A 19,117-nucleotide genomic window follows, 5' to 3' on the forward strand; every position below is an offset into this window, starting at 1 on the left:
AATATTTTATTTTAATTTTTTTCTTCAGTATTCATTAGGGAAATTGATCTATAGTTTTCTTTCTCTGTTATGCTCTTCCTGGCTTAGGTATTAGTACCATATCTTGTGTTGTCAGAGGGTTTTGGTAAGATTCCTTCTTCTCCTATTTTTCCAAATAGTTTATATATTATTGGGATTCATGATTCTCTAAATGTTTAGTAGAATTCACTTGTGAATCCATCTGGTCCTGGTGATTTTTTTTTTTGGGGGGGGGAACTCATTGATGACTTTTTTATTTCTGTGTCTAAGATAGAGTTATTTAGGTATTCTATTCCTTTTCTGTTAATCTGGGCAATTTATATATTTTTTAAGTATTCATCCATTTTTCTTATTGTCATTTTGTTGTCATTCTTATTGTCAAATTGTCATTTGTTGGCATATAATTGGGCAAAATAGCTCCTAATAATTGCTTTCAATTCATCTTCATTGGTGGCAAACTCACCCCTCTTCATTTTTTATACTGGTGATTTGGTCTTTCTTTTTTTATATATTAAATTAACCAATGGTTTATCTATTTTATTGTTTTTTTCCCCATAACACCAGCTTCTAGATTTATTTTTTGTTCAGGAATTTTCATATTGTTCAGTAAATTTGTTCATAAAATTTTGAATTTTATTAGGCTCTCCTTTTATTTTCAGGAGTTCCAATTTGGTATTTAATTGGGGATTTTAAATTTGTTCTTCTAGGTTTTTTTTCTCATCGATCTGCTCTTTGTCTCTTTTATTGATATAAGCATTTAGAGATATAAATTTTCCCCTAAGTAATGCTTTGGTTGCATCCCATAAATTTTGGTATGTTATCTTATTGTCATCATTCTCTTTAATGAAATTATTGTTTTTATGATTTGTTCTTTGATCCACTCTTTTTTTAGGATTAAATTATTTAGTTTCCAATTAATTTTAATCCATATTTCCACAGCCCTTTATTGAATATAATTTTTATTGCATTATGCTCTGAAAAGGGTGCATTTAATATTTCTGCTTTTTTGCGTTTGGTTGTGAGGTTATTATGCTTCAATACATGTTAAATTTTTATGAAGGTGCCATGTGCAGTTGAAAAAAAGGTATGCTTCTTTCTGCTCTTACTTGGTTTTCTCTAGACATCTATCATATTTAAATTTTCCAAAAGTCTGTTCATCTCCATAATTGCTTTCTTGTTTATTTTATATTTAGATTTATCTAGTTCTGAGACGGGAAAGTTGAGGTCTCCCACTAGTATAGTTTTATTGTCTATTTCATTCTGTTATTCATTTAACTTTTTCTTTAAGAATTTGGATGCTAGGGGCAGAGTCCAGATGGTGGAGTGGAAGCAGGACCTCCCCATGGCTCTGGCTTCCACCTTCCCCAATCAACGTAAAAAGAGGACTCTCAACAAACTTTGGAGCTGCAGAACCCACAAAATGACACAGAGAAGCTAACCTCCCACTGAGGACAGCCTGGCAGACCGGCAGGAATCGGCCAGCGTAGTGCTCTGGGAGCCGAGCCCAGGCCCATGTGAGCCAGAGGTTTTACCCCACGGCGAGCCTGACCAAACACCGGCTGGAGGGACGCCAGATCAGCAGCAGCTGTGGCTGTTTCCAGAATTATCAACATATAGATGCGAAGGACAAAGTGAGAGGTCAGTGCAGTCTGGACTTTGGGACCCAGTTAGCTTTTGCCCCCAGGACAAGAAGCCTCTGAGACTCCAGTACAGTCAGCCAGCCGCCACATGGCAACATCAGCTCCTGGCGTTCAGAGTGTAGGGGGACCAAGCGACCAATCGGGGTAATCGCTTTTGCTTTAACCTCCTTGGATCTGGATTGCAGTCTAGGGTGGAAGTCCTGGGGTGTGTGTCCAGCTTGCCAGAGCGTGTGGAAGCCTCAGAGAAGGCACCCATCTAATACCTTTGGCAGCTGAGAAAACCCCAGCATTTGGGATGAAAGCTCTCCTGTCTGGTGGCAGAGTCCTACTGTGGCAAAAAGCCACAAGTGACTCATCAAGTGACTGAGGAGCGACATGACCGGGCAAAGGAAACAAAGCAGACAGAAGATTCCAACATTAGACTCCTATTTTGGGGACAAAAAGGAGCAAAGCATGGAACAGGAGGAAGACAGTGAAGTCAGAACTCCTGCACCAAAAGCTTCAGTGGAAAATATGAGCTGGTTACAGGCCATAGAGGACCTTAAGAAGCAGATAAGAGAAGTGGAGGAAAAATTGGGAAGAGAAATGAGAACAATGCAAGAAAATTATAAAAAGAAAGTCAACAGCCTGACTGAGGAAAATAACACCTTAAAAAATAGACTAACTCAAATGGCAAAAGAGGCTCAAAAAGGCAATGAGGAGAAGAATGCCTTAACAAAAACGAATTTGCCAGATGGAAAAAGAATCTCAAAAGCTCACTGATGAGAATCATTGCTTCAGAATTAGATTGGAGCAAATGGAAGCTAATGACTTTATGAGAAATCAAGATGCTGTTAAACAGATCCAAAAAAATGAAAGAATAGAAGGCAATGTGAAATATCTCATGGAAAAAACCAACCTGGAAAATAGATCCAGCAGAGATAAGTTAAAGATTATTGGACTACCTGAAAGCCATGGTCAAAGTAAGAACCTAGAAATCATCCTCCAGGAAGTTCTCAAAGAAAACTGCCCTGATGTTTTAGAACCAGAGGGCAAAATAGAGGTTGAAAGAATCTACCGATCACCTCCTGAAAAAGATCCCAAAAAGAAAACTCCTACGAATATTATAGCCAGATTCCGGAATTTCCAGATTATGGAAAGACTATTACAAGCAGCTAGGAAGAAACAATTTGAATATTGTGGAAACACAATCAGGATGACCCAGAATCTGGCAGCTTCTACACTGAGGGATCAAAGGGCTTGGAATATGATATTCCGGAGGTCAAAGGAGCTGGGATTAAAACCAAGAATCAACTACCCATCAAAACTGAGTATCATGTTTCAGGGGAAAATATGGTCATTCAATGGAATAGAGGACTTTCAAGTATTCTTGATGAAAAAACCAGAGTTGAATAGAAAATTTGACATTCAGATACAAGAAGCAAGAGAAGCATGAGAAGGTAAACAGGGAAAAGAAATCATAAGGAACTTATCAAAGTTGAACTATTAACATTCCTACATGGAAAAATGATAATTGTAACTGATGAAACTTTTCTCAGTTTGAAAATAGTTGAAGGGAATAGAAAAAAAAAACATATATATATATATAAAATGTGTGTGTGTATATATGAGGGTATATGGGCATATGAATACATATGTGAATGCGTGTATATATGTTTACAGGTATACATAGAGGGCACAGGACCAATTTAACAGGAAGGGATGATGCTTAAAAGGTGAAATTAAGAGGTGAGAGAAGAACATAATTAGAGGAGATGGGGCGAGACAGAATGGGGTAAACTATCTCATAAAGAAGAGGCAAGAGAAAATGGTTACAATGGAGGGGAAGAATAGGAAGGCAAAAGGGAATGGGTCAACCTTATTCTCATTGAATTTGTCTTGGGGAGGGAATGAAATACACACTAAATAGTGTATCTCACGCTACAGGAGAGTAGGGGTGAAGGGGATGAGAGGGGGGATGATGGAAGGGAGAGCAGGCTGGGGGGGAGGGAAGTTGGGAGCACCCACTTTTGAAAAGGGATGGGATCAAAGTAGAGAATAGAACAAGTGGGAAGTGGGATAGGAGGGAGGGAAATATAGTCAGTATTTTACAATATATCTACTATGGTAATGTTTTGCATTAGCCACATATGTACAACCTGTACTGAACTGCTCTCCCAGTAAGGGTGGGTGACAAGGGAGGAAGGGAATGAATCTGGAATTCAAAGTTTTAAAATCAAATATATATATATATATATACATATATATATACACACACACACACACACACACACACTATTATTAATACTATTTTACATGTAATTGGAAAATAAGATATACAGGCACTGGGGCATAGAGATCCACTGGAAAAGTCAAAAGGGGTATGGGAGAGAGCATATTGGAGGAGGGGATATCCTGTGGGACTGCTGTTTTGGGGCAGTGGGTAGGCGAAAAACGGAGAAAATTTGTAACTCAAAAATCTTGCAGAAATGACTGATGTAAATCAGAAGTTAATAAAGCATTTGAAAAATTTAAAAAAAAAAGAAAAAAATTTTCCAAGGCCACACAGGTAGCAAGAAGTAAGAACCCATACTCTGACACCAAAATGAGCTGACATTTCCATTGGGCATCTTTCATCTACCATCCCATCAAGCTATACCTATGCAGAAGGGAGGTTTAAAAAAAACAACCCACTGGGGCGGCCAGGTGGCGCAGCAAGTAAGAGCACTGGCCCCAGTGTCAGGATGACCTGGGGATCAAATCCGGGCTCAGATACTTAGCACCACACCCAGAAATAACTGGCCATGTAACCTTGAGCAAGTTACTTAACCCCGATTGCTTAAAAAAAAACAACAACCCACAAACCATCAATAAAGAAAATGTTGCAAGTTGGAAAAAAAAAAAGGTATTTGGATGCTATACCATTTAGTATTGATAATGCTTCTTTGTCTGTTTTTAGCAAAACATAGTTTTTCTCTGCTTATCTCTTTTAATTAGATCTATTTTTACTTTGACTTTGTCTAGGATTATGATTGCTACTGCTGGGTTGTTGTTATTTTTTAAACCTCATCTGAAGTATAATAGATTCTGCTTCAGCCTATTATTTTGACTCTCTGTGTCTCTCTGTTTCAAGTGTGTTTCTTGTAAATAACATATTGTTGGATTCTGGTTTTTAATCCATTCTGCTATCTGCTTTCATTTTATGGGTGAATTCATCCCATTTACGTTCAATTATGATTACTAACTGACTACTATGATTACTAATTTTCCCTCCATCCTGTTTTTCCCCTGTTTATCTCTCTCCTTCCCTCTTTCTCCTGTCCCTTCCTCAGAAGTCTGTTTTGCTTCTGACCACTCTTTTCCTTAATCTATCTGTCCTATCAACTCAGTATCCTTTCACCCACATTTTTATCCCCTCCCCTGTCATTTTCCCAGTGGGATAAGAGAGATTTCTGTACCCAACTGAGTATGTTATTTCCTCTTTGTACCAATTCCAATGAGAGTGAGGTTCAAGCATTTCCCACCACCCCAGCCCACCTTTTCCCCTGCCACTGTAAAAACTCTTCCTTATGTGTCTGTTTTATGTAGGATAATTTTTGCTATTCTTCCTTTCCCTTCTCCCAGGGCATTCCTCTTTTTCACCCCTTAATTTTTTCTTTGAAATCATCCTATCGTAGTCAACTAACACCTCTGCTCTCTGTCTATGTATAGTCCTTATGACTTCCCTAATAATGATAGCTTTCTTAGGAGTTACAAGTATCATCTTTCCATATAAGAATGTAAACAGTTTAGCCATCTTAAGTCCCTTAAAATTTCTCTTTCATGTTTTTCTTTTTATGCTTCTCTTTAGTCTTGTGTTTGAATGTCAGATTTTCTATTCAGCCCTGGACTGTTCATTTTTCCCCAGAAGGATTATACTCAGTTTTGCTGGGTAGGTTATTCTTGGTTATAATCCTATCTCTTTTGCCTTCTGGAATATCATATTTTCTTCTCCGTTAATGTGGAAACTGTTAAATCTTGTGTGATCCTGACTATGGATTTGAATTACTTCTTTCTGGCTGCTTGCAATATTTTCTCCTTGACCTGGATCTTTGAAATTTGGCTATAATATGCCTGGGAGTTTTCATTTTGGGATCTCTTTCAGGAGTTAATCAGTGGATTCTTTCAGTTCTATTTTACCCTATTATTCTAGGATATCAGGGCAGTTTTCCTTGATAATTTCTTGAAATATGTCTAGACTCCTTTTTTGATCATGGTTTTCAGGTAGTTCAATAATTCTTAAATTATCTCTCTTCAATCTATTTTCCAGGTCACTTGTCTTTCCAATGAGATAGTTCACATTTTCTCATATTTTTAAAGTTTTTGTCTTTGTTTTATTGTTTATTGATGTCTCATAGAGTCATTAGCTTCCACTTGCCCCATTCTTATTTTTAAGAAATTATTTTTTTTGGTGATCTTTTGTACCTGCTTTTCCATTTGACAAATTCTGTTTTTTGCTTTTTTTTTTGGAGGGCAGTTGGGGTTCCCAAGTAACTTGCCCAAAGTCACATGGCTAGTTTGTGTGTGTGTGTGTGTGTGTGTGTTAAGTGTCTGAGGCCGGATCCAAACTCAGGTCCTCCTGACTCCAGGACCAGCGCTCTACTCACTGCACCACCTAAATTCTGTTATTTAAGGAGTTATTTTCTTTGGTGAATTTTTATGCTTCTTTTACCATTTGGCCAGTTATATTTCATAAAGTATTATTTTGTTTTTTATTTTGCCTTTTTTAAAAAACCAAGCTGTTGACTTTTTCATAGTTTTCTTGCATCACTCTCATTTCTTTTCCCAGTTTTTCCTCTACTTCTTTCATTTGATTTTTAAAATCCTTTTTGAGCTCTTCCAGGAATTCTTGTTGGTCTTATGTCCAATTCACAGTTTTCTTTGAGGCTTTGCTTTTAGAGAATTTTGACATTGATGTCTTCTTCTGAGTTGTCTTGATCTTCCCTGTTGCCATAGTAGCTTTTTATGGTCAGATTTTTTTTTCTTGTTATTTGCCCTTTTTTTTTTTTCAGATTATTTCTTATTTTTAACTTTATGGTAAGGTTGGGCTGTGCTCACCTGGGTTTGGGGCAAGTGTTGGGAATGCAGGGCACTATCCTAAGCTTCAGGCTTTTTTATGCTGCTGTTTTCAGAGCTAGGTCTGGGGTCTACAAGTTTTCAGTGTTTTCAAGGTGGTGTGAATTAGGGAAAGGTGTGGCCACTGCTTTTCTGGTCTGCACTTTGGTCTTTACCCAGATAGGGCCCCTGTTTCTTGGCAGCCACAAGTGCTTTTTCCCCTCTTGGCCCCAGAACTGTGACCTGCAACTGTAAATGGGCAATGCAGCAGGGTCTTGAACCCAGTGCCAGCCAAAGGTCCCCTGTTGTCCGACCCCTTTACTCTCTCTGGCCTGCTGCTGGTGCTGGCACTGTGCGTCTTGTGCTCTGGGCTGGCCCTGACCCCAAGGTCACACATCTCTTTTTGCCAACCTCCTAAGTCAATGTGTGGGCTTTCGCCCTGACCTTTTGTTGACTCTTCCATTCTAGGATTCATTTTGAAGCGTATTTTAAAGTTGTTTGGAAGGGAATGTTGGGAGAGTTCAGCTGAGTTGCTGCCCATACTCTGCCGTCTTGGCACTGTCCTCTATCTTATTTAAATAAATATTTTGATAACTGCATTTCAGTGAAATAGATTTCCTTTGTAGTCCTGTGTACCAGAGAGCGTCATTCCGGGTGGGCCTGACAGCACATGCCTCTAATGTTCATCTGTCTTTTTCACTCCCATTCAGGACAAAGTCGATGCCGGCTTACCGACTGCGATAGTAAGTGCACACTTTCTCTGTCTGGGTTCAGAGGACTTGCTGCTCCCTGTTTTCTGATTGTTAGTGTTTGTGATGTCTGCATTTCTGAAGCAGATCCCACTGACTGGCTTCCGTAATCAGCAGGTTTATCACATGTCACAGTTCAGTGTATTAGGGTGGCTCTTGTAGCCGTTTAGAAGGAGCATGGCAGAGAAGCTGCCTGTTCCCTAATCCTTGTGTCACCTCCCACTGAACAGGGGCCGTGTGTGACTGGACAGAGGGGAGGCCAGGCCTCTGTTGGTCCCTCCCTGAGATGGGTGGGTGGTCAGGAGTGGGAGGGGAGGGGAGGATGGGCAGGAGAAAGGGATGGACACAGTCGGTCCTTCTCTCTGAACATTGCCCCCTTTTCCTTTTGTTCCCAGGCTGTGTCCAGTCTGATCGCAGTGGGGACTTCTCATGGATTGGCCTTGATCTTCGGTAAACTCATTAACCCTTGTGTTTCCTTAAATGGGGAGGGAACATCTATGTGATTTGGGATGTCCTGAAGGACAGTGCAGAAAATTGGCTGAGGAATCCCTGTCTCCCTCATGAAGCCCACCCAGCCTCATTCTCCCTCCATGCCATCTCTTAGGGTATAGCCCGTTGTGCCTCTGCAGTGTGGGCCAGTGGTTTGGGGGTCCGAGGACTTGGGTGCAGATCTCTGCTCCTTAGGCCTGTGTGACCTGGGGACATAGTTTAACCTTTCTGGGCCTCAGTTTCCACAGTTATAAAATAAGGGAACTGGACCAAAGGACCCGATATCTCTTCTGGATCCAACATGATCCTCTTGCCTGGAGTCTAGCCAGACTGAAAGGGAGCTTAAAAGGTTAGAGGCAGGGTGGCCTAGTGGACCGAGCCCCAGACTTGGAGTTGGGTAGATTCAGTTTTAAATCCTGCCTCTAACATCGAAGCAGCTTTGTGACCCTGGGCAAGTCCTGTAACTTCTCAGAGCCTCCTTTTCCTCATCTGTACAATGGGGGTAACTGAAGTAATGAATGTACAACCCTCCTCAGACTCTCCCCTCTCAGCAATGTGAGTTGCTGTGAATAATGAGGACTCCAGAGACAGGACTGTCTTCCCCCAGTTGGTCCCCCTAATTCCAGGAAGACTTTTCCTACCTGGTTTTAGAATTGTGAGTAGCCTTGTTCCTAAAGATTTCCAGGGAAAAAGGCTGTTGGACTTCCCTCCCTCCCTGGACTTCACCGTCTTTAGTGCTGTGAAGTTTGCTTTGTTGTGATGGCTCCTCATTGGAGAATGTTGTGTTCTGCCTCCTCGAGGCCTGCAGACGGCCTTCGGTCCCGTCCCTTGTGCTTTGCTCGCTCAGTGTTGGCTGGCTTCCGTCCTTGTCAGTGTTTCCTCAGGGACTCTCTCAGCCTCAGACAGCCCTCTTCAATGGATCGTCTCCCTGGACACAGTGTGGGTGCTCCTCTCTGCCAACCTTGCCACACTCTTGAGTTCCCCTCTGCCAGGGGCCACCAGGGCTGCTCTTTCACCCTTTTTGTCCTAGGAGTGCAGGGCCACGTGTTTCCCATTGCCCATGTCAGCAGGCGACCTTCCCTTCCTTAACACTGCTTTTGCAAGAAATGCTCATGTAAGTGATTTTGAGCATTCTCTTAGACAGTCGCTGTGGGAGCCTGCATTCATAAAATCGAATATTGGCCTTTGCAGAAAGGCCTTGGAAGGAATTCTGAGAGGCAGAGATCACAAGTCCCCACATGGAAGAACAGGAGAAAGGGATGGAGGGAAATAGGCAACATGGGGCTAACCCTAATCACAGTGGTTACATTTGTCTCTGCCTTCCCTTTTCCTCATGTTACTGGTTGGTTCTCCAAAGACCTGAGGTTAGAGGCAGTGACACCAAGCGGCTCTCTAGGTAACATGGGAACCCTGTTAATCAGTAACCATCAGTCAGTCATTATTTGGGCTGCCACGACTTCCCAGTGGGGTTTAGCTAGAGTTTGTCACAGATGTCTCACCAGTTCATCGAGGCATCTTTCAGCATGGTGAGCCTGCCTGCAGAGGGTTTTTATCTAAGCCACCATTGGGCAGTGCCAACATCATCACTCGTATTTTACGAATGAGGAAACTGAGGCCCAGAGGTGAGAGGCGCCCCCCCCCCCCGCCTCGTCAGGAAGCCATGCATCCAGCCCAGCACCTCCCACCTTCCCCTGTGCCACGAGGCCTCATCCTGCTACATTTTCATCTGCTAGAAAAAACTCCCTTTAGATACAGTCTGTCTTCCTTCATCTTGGCTGTTCTCCATTTGTCATAGCCCACTGACACTCTTTCTGCCTTCTTTGGTTACTTGGCAGTGGACCGTGGGCTCATCATCTCCATATTATTCTCTGCTTCACAGGAGCTAAGCAGAGCCCACCCTCTGTATTCCTTAGTCCCCAGGTTCTTGGGGCCCCTGCTTGATTTCTTTTCGGGCCTGGAAAGTTTCCCATAGCATGCACGAGCCCAAAGGATAATGATATTAATATTGTGCACCTTCCATTCCATGCCCTCAAGAAAAAAAAATCTTGCCAATTGGAATGTTTTAGGCGAGCATGTTAATATATGCTGGCTGTAATTTATGATAGTGAAATTTCATAAATCCAACTCATCAATTACTGTACAATGTTAATGTTTGGATAATGAGGTCTTGTCAAATGAATTAAAAATCCGATTGGAGGCCCTGGAAGAAATTCCAGTCTGTTGATTTGCTGGGAAGTGCTAAAGGTTCTTGAGGCCTGCGTGAGATTACAGTTAACCTTTTCATTGATCATCATGGGATCAAATGTTGAATTCTAATTATATAAGCATCATTTAGCTTCTCTTCAAAATACAGATGACTTCATTAGCAACAATCATTTTAAAGAGAAAAAAATTCACTATCTAGATAAGAAAACAACAGATGAGTGACGGTTTCTGAAATGGGAAGATGGGCTGCCTTTTCTGGAATTCTGGGGTAGACGACACACGGTGCACATCCAGGGCTTACTTTGGGCTGGGGACTCCTGAGCTCTGACGGTTTGGGGATTGGTTCTGTGAGCACGCGAGCTTTCTTCTCTGGTGATTCATTTCTGTGTTTCTCATTCGAACGTGCCGCTCCTTCCCATGTCAGCAGGAATGTTTACTCATTCTCTCCCTTCTCAAACCAAATGCCCCAGAGTCTGCATGAGGGCCGGAAACACCAGTTGGCCAGCAGGGCTCTGGCATGTTGATCCCACCGGTGAGGCTTCTCACTCCTTGGCCTCTACTGAATCAGATGAGCCATCATGGTGGGCCTTGAAATTGACTTCTTGTTTTTCTTTTTTTCTCCATCTTTTCCCCATGGACCGAAAAAGGAAAAGGTACAGTGAGTGTGCGTTGTGCATGTGGCCTGCATGGCTTCCTCTCTTTTTGGCCTGGCAGAGTGCTCCGAGGGAGCAGAGACCCCCACCAGCTGGCCTGGCAGCAGAGCTAGCGCTGGTGGGCTGGGCTAGGAGGCCCGTGGAAGGCTGCCTTTGGTAAACACGCCACCCTGTGCAGAGTGGGTCACCCTCCGCTGATTGGCTTGGGCTTGCCTGGACTGCTGGGTGTGTCCATAGCCAGAGGAATGGGGTGCAAGCACTTCCCGAGGACCATGCTGCCCTCTCTTCCTCTTCCCTCCATGCTCAAGGAAGGAGGCTTCAGTGCAGAGAGAATGTCAGGCAAGAATGTGGGTGGCTGTTAGCTTCTTCTCTTTACACATGAAGCTAAGGAGGGATGCTAGCAGCCTAAGAAATTGAAAGATTGAACAGTATTCTTTCAGGGACACATTCTCATGTTCAAGAGGTGTTTTTGCCTTTGAAAGGTTTTTGAAACTTGTATCTATGGGGTAGGGATGAGAAATGAATGCATTTGGAGTTGTGGAAAGCAGAGTCACAGAAGCAAGTAGATAATTCAGCCACTCAGCCATCGGTTGGGTGACTGCAATATCTGCATTGGCATTTACCCATGGCTCTTGTGGGCTCTTCGGAAGACTCCTGGGTAGCTCCACTTGCTTCCCAATTGGGTCTACTCAGGGATTGCCCAAGGAGAGTATTAGCCTAAGGAAAGTGTAATTAGAAATATGTGTCTTAAATTGTGTGTTTACATATGAATCTATGTTACGTCTGTGTATACGTGTATTTGTCTGTATATACACATCTATAGCTCTCTCTCTATAAAGGGATAGACATCAGTCTATAGAGAGTGAGGTCTCATAGAATCTAGTTTAGATGAATTTTGAATTATTAGTGTTACAAGCCTCTCAATGATTTGTGGGTATTTCAGTGACAGAGACTGGCCCTGTGATTTCATTGATGTAGGGAATTATTGCTGGGTGAGGAAGTCCCTTGACCAGTGCAGGTCAGCCTGCCTCTCTTCAACATGTCGATTTAGAATGACCAAGAACAGAGGTGTCAGACCAGAGGCCCACGAGTGAATTCCCAGACAGATGAAAATGGAATCGAGATGTTTAACAGATTAAATAAAAATACAGTACAACATGGAATATAGATAATGTTCACATGTGGCTTTCTAGGTCAGTGTGAGGCTCTCAGAGACTTGTTTCTCTTTGACTTGGCACCACTGACATAGAATCCTCAGAGGTGAGGGACTTTCCCAGCGTCCCACAGTCTGGGCTTTGGCAGCACCGGACGCTCAGTCTTCCTTCCTCTGAGCCCACCTCTAACCACTATCCCCTCCTGCCTTTCTTTGGCATTATAATGAATAAAAACAGCAATGTCACACTAGTAATGCTGCCTCACATTGCATTCAGAAGTCCTACAGTGCTTTGGCCTTTTCAGTGTTTGAACACATTTGATGCTTACAACCAGACTTGTATTCCCTTGCCTAAGACCCCTCAGCTAGCTGGTGACAGCACCAGGGGCTTGGGTCTCCCGACACCTAATCACACGCTATCTGCTCAGTTGTCTCTGCCATTTGGGATGGCCCCTAATCTGGGGGTCCTTCTGTCAGAGGAGGGGAAAAGGCTCCCTCTTGTGGTGCCCCACCAGTGGGGAGGGTTGGAATGTGGCTGCCTACATCGTGTCCCCCAAGGCCCCTGTGGCTCCTCCTGATGGCAGTGGGGCCAGTGTCTGTCAGCAGGGACAGTGTTTGGGTTTTGCCTCCTCCTCGATGACTGATTGATGCCTGGCACTCCTTTTGTCTTGACTAACCAGGAAGGCTAGAGAGCTCTTCCCACTCAGGTCCTCAGGTGACGCACCCCAATGAGGAATCAGGGTCGCAGAGAGGAAGGGCCTTTGTAAGGTTTCTTCTGCAGCATCAGTACATCTTAGAACTGTTCTCAGCCCAGTTTATTTCAGAAAACCCCAGTTATGATCATGGTTCTTATCATTCTCAAAGTCAGTGTTGACTTTCTTTATTCGGCTTTTGCAGTCAGCCATGTTGTGAAAGCATCATGAAGGGACTGTTGAGTATTGGGTGGGTCCGAAGCTCAGCACTGGGTGAGATCTTTAAGCAGATGATGGAAGGTCCCTGGCACTGCTAGGTGATCCCTTGTGCCCTCCCCTCTGCTTGGGGGGGGGTCCATTCCCACCTGCACACAGGGCTCTATTCATGGCCCTCTTCTGCCTCTGTTTCTTTTTTTTTTTGGAGGGCAATTGGGGTTAAGTGACTTGCCCAAGGTCACATGGCTAGGTTTTGTGTGTGTGTGTGTTAAGTGTTTGAGGCTGGATTTGGACTCAGGTCCTCCTAACTCCAGGGCCGGTGCTCTATTCACTGTGCCACCTAGCCTCCCGTCTCGTTTCTTTTCAGCCCAGGCTCCTGCCTAGTCCACATAGCCCAAGCTGGAGGTGTATAGAGTAGTCTGTTTCCCTGCTAATCTAGTATGACAGCCTATAACCTAATGCCTCAAACTCTCAAAGGATCTTTGAAAAACTGGGTACAAAAAAGGGCATGGGGAGGGAGGCAGGATGGCAGCGCACTCATCTGTGAATCCGTGCGGGGAAAAGCATCTGTGAAATACTTTCTATGTGCCAAGCACTGGGGCAGCTATACACAACTAGAAAAGGCTGGATAATCATTGCTCTCTCATGGAGGGTGATGATGGCCTCCAGGACCAGTCAAAGGCCAGGGGTTCTAAGGGTGCTGCGGCAGCGTGGGCGGCAGGGCCCCAGGGAGATGTGGGTGAGGTGTGGCCTGGCAGCTGACTGCAGGTATGCCAAGGCTGTGGAGGGAGAGGGCTTGGGTTTGTCCTGCTTGGCCCCAGGAGGGGATGAGGAGAAATGGGGCAGAGGTGTGGAGAGGTGGGCTGAGCAGCAGCCCAGCACAGGGAGAACTTCCGTCATCCTGCGCCCAAGGGGCACGAGCAACCTTAGGAGATGGACCTTCTCACTGCACGGGTGCTCTTCCTCATTGACCAGAAGTGTTTGTGCTCAGCTTGTGCCCAGTCTGGTTTGTGGATTTGGTTCTCAGTAACCTGTGGACGTTCGATAAAACTCACTCCCTCCCTCCTCAAGGAGTGACGATTTGTACCCTCTTGGGTTATTTACCAGCATGGGCCAGAAGCTTTGGAAGGGTTCCATAAGACCGTGATCCAGACACGTTCTAGACAGTTTCTGGATCTTTGGAGGGGGTGCATGGTTCTCTGCTGTGAGGATTTTGAAGGGGAGAGTGCCCAGTGGAACATGCCTGTTCTTGGGCATTTGTTAAAAGATGGGGGTATAAAGTTATGAGAGGAGTTGAATAGGAAGAGTGAGATTGATATCAAAAAGAGGTGAAAAAAGAAAGGGAAGGAACATTAGGGAATCCTTAAAAACCATAAGAGGGAGCAGAAGGAGACAGCTCTGAAGCAGGGTGGGAGCCAACAGACTAAGCGGCCCAACCGGGCAGGTGCAGCAGGTCCGCCATGTGGGAGCCTTGCCTTCTGTTCTCTGGATCAGCCACTGGGGGTTTGCTGACCTTTGTCAAATTGCTAATGATCAGGAATTTTTAAAAATGTCCTACTTTGGCAAAGAAATGTAGTTTTGTAATTTTCAGATACGTAAAGTAATTGGACTTAGGCCATAAAGGTGTGGCCTGCCAGAAGGCCCAAGAGTACTTGCTTTAATGGACAAATTAGAATAATTTAACATGAATGCATCAAGTTGTGGGGCACAAAGGTGGTGATTCTCCATGCTGATGAAATGTAATTCTCTTTATAGATGCAGGTCACCAATTTAAATGGGCAACTTGCCTCTCACTTAAAAAATTTCTGGGGCACTGAGAATGTGAGTGACTTAGCCAGGGTCACACAGCTAGCATATGCCAAAGGCAGGTCTTTCTAACTCCAGTGAGGTCTCTTATTCTGCCCCACTCCCTCTGAATAGGAGCAAAGCAGACCCGTTTTCTATATGCTTTTTTTCTTTAAGGGGGAAAGTAGGGCAATTGGGGTTAAGTGACTTGCCCAAGGTCACACGGCTAGTTTTTGTGTTAAGTGTCTGAGGCCTGATTTGAACTCAGGTCCTCCTGACTCCAGGGCCAGTGCTCTATTCACTGCACCACCTAGCCGCTCCAGACCTGTTTTCAGTGGTGCAGTGGATAGAGCATGGGGCCTAGAGTTAGGAAGTCCCGAGTTCAAATCCAGCCTCAGATACTTACTGACTTACTTGTGACCCTGAGCAAGTCACTTAATCTCCATTTGCTTCAGTTTCTTTCTTATCGGTAAAATGGGCATAACCACACCTGTTTCCCTGGGTTACTGTGAGGATAAAAACTAGGGGACGTTTGTAAAGCACTTCACAGACCTTAAAATGTCATATAAATGCTAGCTCTCGGCATTGATGATAACTGATGAGGTGCTGAAGTCAGGAGGGCCTGGGTTTGAGTCTTGCTTTTGCCATTCATTGAGTTTTCATGGACAAACTCTCTAGGCCTCGGTTTTTCCTTCTGTAAAATGGGATTGTAGCATCTTCTGCCCAGAATGTTTGTGAGGCCCAAACAAGGAAACGTGGGAAGCACCCATTATGGCACCCAAGCATATGTTCTCGAGGTGCCAGAAAGTGTTCCTCACTTCTCTTGTCCCTGTCAGGCTTCCTCGGGGCTGCTCTGGGGATGGCCAGCTCGCAAGCTTGATTGACATCAGTAGGAAGGTGCATTTCAGTTTCACCTTTGACCAGAGTAACCAGTTCTGGCTCAGTGAAGTCCAGATTACCGAGGCTTTTGTTTTTTCTTTTTCTTATTTATTTATTTTTGCTTTTTGGAGGGGAGAGGGCAGGGCAATTAGGGTTAAGTGACTTGCCCAAGGTCACACAGCTAGTAAGTGTGAAGTGTCTGAGGCCGGATCCAAACCCAGGTCCTCCTGACTGCAAGGCCGGTGCTCTATTCACTGTGCCACCTAGCCACCCCTTACTGAGTAACAGCACTATCAAACGATGAGTGAGAAATGCAATAAGGGTAGAAGAGACAAAAGCTAGATCGTTTATCCAGGGAGCCCCGGGGCTGGCACTGACCCAGGAGGAGGTCAGTGCTAGCCTCCTCTCTGTGATCAGTGATGGCCTCGATTGAGGAGTGTGCCTGGCTTGGGGTCTGAGGGGTGCTCACCACCTTCACCAGCAAGGCCGAGGCCTGCAGCCCCATCTCGGTCCCAGGCCTCATCTCCTTTTCCTCTTGGCTTCGTCTTGCCCCGTTCCCATCCTGGCCCGAGCAGCCGACACAGCTAGGGAGGGAGGGGACAGGATGCACGGGGGTGCTGATCGTGTGCCCCAAAGGTCTCCAGACAAACAAGGAAAGGCAGTTTGCCTTCCTCCCTGGTCCCAGCCAGCGCCTGCACCTCTGTGACCGAGGACATTGTTTTCTCCTCTGTGGTCCCCAGATCAGAATCAAGCCCTTCGCCTCTGCCTGGGCAGCACCAGTGTCGGGGGACAGTATGGGGCCATCTCTGCTCTCAGCATCAACCACGACTGCTCAAGACTTCTGTGTGGCTTCGCCAAGGGCCAGGTAAGACAGGCTGGGCTTGGGGAACAAAGGTCGGTGCAGCGCAGTGACTGCCCCTGGCTGGGGGGGGGGGGGGGGACAGGGAGTGTCCCAGGGCAGCCACGTGAGAGGACCTGGCTTCAGGTCCGGCACGCAGGACAGCACCACGGGCCACGTCTCTGGGCCTCAGTTTCCCCATCTGTAGGACAAAGGGGTTGAACTGGAGGCAGACCCCGGAGGCCCCTCGAAGTTCTAACTCTGATGTTGTGGACTCATTTTCTTCATGTTTGCTGACATTTTGCCCAGGCACGGGACTCTAGGCCCTCCCCAGGCCACATCAGGACCATAGTCATGCTTAGTGACTGCTCCCAGGGACATGTGGCAGAGTCTTCCCCCCCAGGATAGAGCCAGGCCTTTGTGCTTGGCACTGACCGTCTCCTCACATGGTCCAGGCTCCAGCCTTGCCGGTCCTCTGGCCGGTCTCTGCTTCCTCTACCTGGACTTTTTTCCTTCCTTCCCCTCTTGGAGCCTCTGGCCATATCAGGAGGGCAGGGACTGTTTCATTTCTGTCCTGGGTCTGCTGTGTCTCGCACAGAGAATCTGCTTAAAGGGCTTGAGTTGTAGCCCGTCACACAGAGTGTATGGGGGAAGCTAAGACCAGGTCTTTGTGCTAGAGGAAGGCTAAGCCCTCAGTGCCCTGGTCAGTGTGGACCCCCTCCTCGCCTTGATGCCTCAGCCAGGGTGTTCCCTCTGAAGGCCGCTTCTCCATCCACATCATGGAGCTGCCTGTCCGGCTGCCCCTCTGTCTTTGTGTCTGCCTCACCTGCTTCTGGAATTGCTGCCTGGTACCTAATACTAACATGCTCATGGCTGTCTCCTGAATTCTCATTTGTAGAGAGCCTGCCACAGGAACACAGACTTTTTACAATTCACACCAGTCCTAGGGGGTTCTTCAGTAACATAAACAGACCCTTCAAGGGATTTCTGGGCACGCTCGGCACCGGCCCAAAAGCGAGCCAGAAGCCCCGTGGTTTGGTGTCCTTTGCCTGTCCTGGGAGCCCAGCAGCCTGCCTGAGTGGGCCTTCACTGTCAGCAGTTTGCAACCATGTTTTCCATTGAATTCTTTTGTTAGTAGGTTCGTAAACCAAAGGGAGAATATTTCCTCCAGAAGTTGGATACTACCCCCACCACCCCCCCCCCCCCCCGCCACCCCCACCCCCACCCCCACCACTGCTATCACCACCAGCGCCATCAGCACTTATAAAGCCCGTTAAGGCTTACAAAGCACTTTACGAGTATGATCTCATTTACTTCTTACCACAGCAGGCAGGTGCTATTATTATCTCCATTTGCTAGATGGGGAAACTGAGACAGACAAAGGCCAGATGGTTCTCCACCTCCACCCCCCCCCCCCCCATCAGCTAACGAGTGCCTGAGGCTGGGTTTGACTTGTCTCTTCCTGGCTCTGCACTGTGCTGCCGGGCATCTCCCTAAAGGGTTTGCATTCTGACAAAGTATTGGTCATGCAGTATTGAGAGTCCAGGGGGTCTTAGCCTGGGGTCCCTCAACTTGTTCTCTTTTCTTAACACTTTAATAACTATCTCAGTAAAGTTGCTTTTCCTTGTAATCCTTTATATTTTACTTTATGCATTTAAAAACACAGTTCTGAGAAGGACTGGGGGTGGGGGTCCATAGGCTTCAGCAGCTTGCTGCCAAAGAGGTCTGCCCTCCGCCCCAGAAAGGTGAAGACCTTGTCTTTGTACTTTGAGGTTTACAAAGCACTTTCTCCTGACTTGGTAGCATCATTATTACCAGCCTCATTTTTCCAGTGGGCTAAACTGAGTCTCTGAGAGGCAGGGACCACTGGCCCCGCCTCGTGGTCACAGCTGGGATCCAAGCCAGAATTTGGACCCAGATCTTCCTTGCCTTGAATCACAGTATCTTTCCACAAAGATACACTGAGTAGAGTGTCCTGCATTATGAAACCATATGGAATACATCATAATTTGTTTTCTTATTCTAAGATTTATTGAAAAAATAGAAATATGCAAGAATAAAAATGGTTTCGTTTATATAGAACACTCTGTAATTCAAGAGCCAAATGAAAAGCAGCTTTGTTTTTGAAAGCAGTTAATTGCCTTCCAGATGACCATGTGGGACTTGGCCAGCGGCAAGCTCTTGAGATCGATAACAGATGCTCACCCCCCAGGAACGGCAGTTCTGCACATTAAGGTAACGGGGCTGGGCTCATCTTCTTCACGTTATCCCCATGTCTTATTTTGTGTCTTAGGACTAACTGCCCCCTTGATCTGGCTGACCCGCGTCTGAAGTGTGGAGGGCAGCTCTCAGTTCCTGTTTCTCCTGCTGAGTTGGGTCCCTCCCTGCGGGGCTTCATGGGGCATCATTGCCAGGCATCAAAATAGGCCTTGGAAATGCTAACAAAAACTAGAGGGGTCTGTCCAGTGGGACAAGGGTCTGAAGTGAGCCAGTAAGCTGCCTTCCCAAAGGCCCCAGTGGTCCCTGAGGGGGATGTCTGCTGTGCCATGATTGTCCAGTATGCCTTCTCTGTGGGTCCTGCCCAACAGAATAGCTCCCCGATAGATGGACTGCCCATAGCTATTCAAGGGCAGTCTTAATACCTGAAAGCCAGATAGCTTGGAGGAAATGAGAGGAAACAGGACAGCCAAGAAAAGCCCATAGAAGGGAGGAGACCCAGATTGGTGT

At 45.6% G+C, this 19,117-nt stretch overlaps 1 protein-coding gene across 5 annotated transcripts in view; it reads left to right on the forward strand.

Annotated features, from left to right (window-relative positions):
* The window catches only part of VPS8 (VPS8 subunit of CORVET complex), a 173,246-nt gene that overhangs the window by 21,137 nt on the left and 132,992 nt on the right, over positions 1 to 19,117 (forward strand). For all 5 annotated transcript variants that reach the window (XM_069089353.1, XM_069089352.1, XM_069089355.1 and 2 more), the window contains exons 6-9: positions 7,442 to 7,474; positions 7,876 to 7,930; positions 16,293 to 16,417; positions 18,539 to 18,625. In XM_069089353.1, coding sequence (XP_068945454.1) covers positions 7,442 to 7,474; positions 7,876 to 7,930; positions 16,293 to 16,417; positions 18,539 to 18,625 — 300 coding nt within the window. The remainder of the gene's footprint in view (positions 1 to 7,441; positions 7,475 to 7,875; positions 7,931 to 16,292; positions 16,418 to 18,538; positions 18,626 to 19,117) is intronic.

Source organism: Petaurus breviceps, unplaced genomic scaffold, assembly GCF_028583685.1.
Source record: "Petaurus breviceps papuanus isolate PSGF00001 unplaced genomic scaffold, PetGlider_PUasm1.0 186, whole genome shotgun sequence".
Classification (NCBI taxonomy): Eukaryota; Metazoa; Chordata; class Mammalia; order Diprotodontia; family Petauridae; genus Petaurus; species Petaurus breviceps.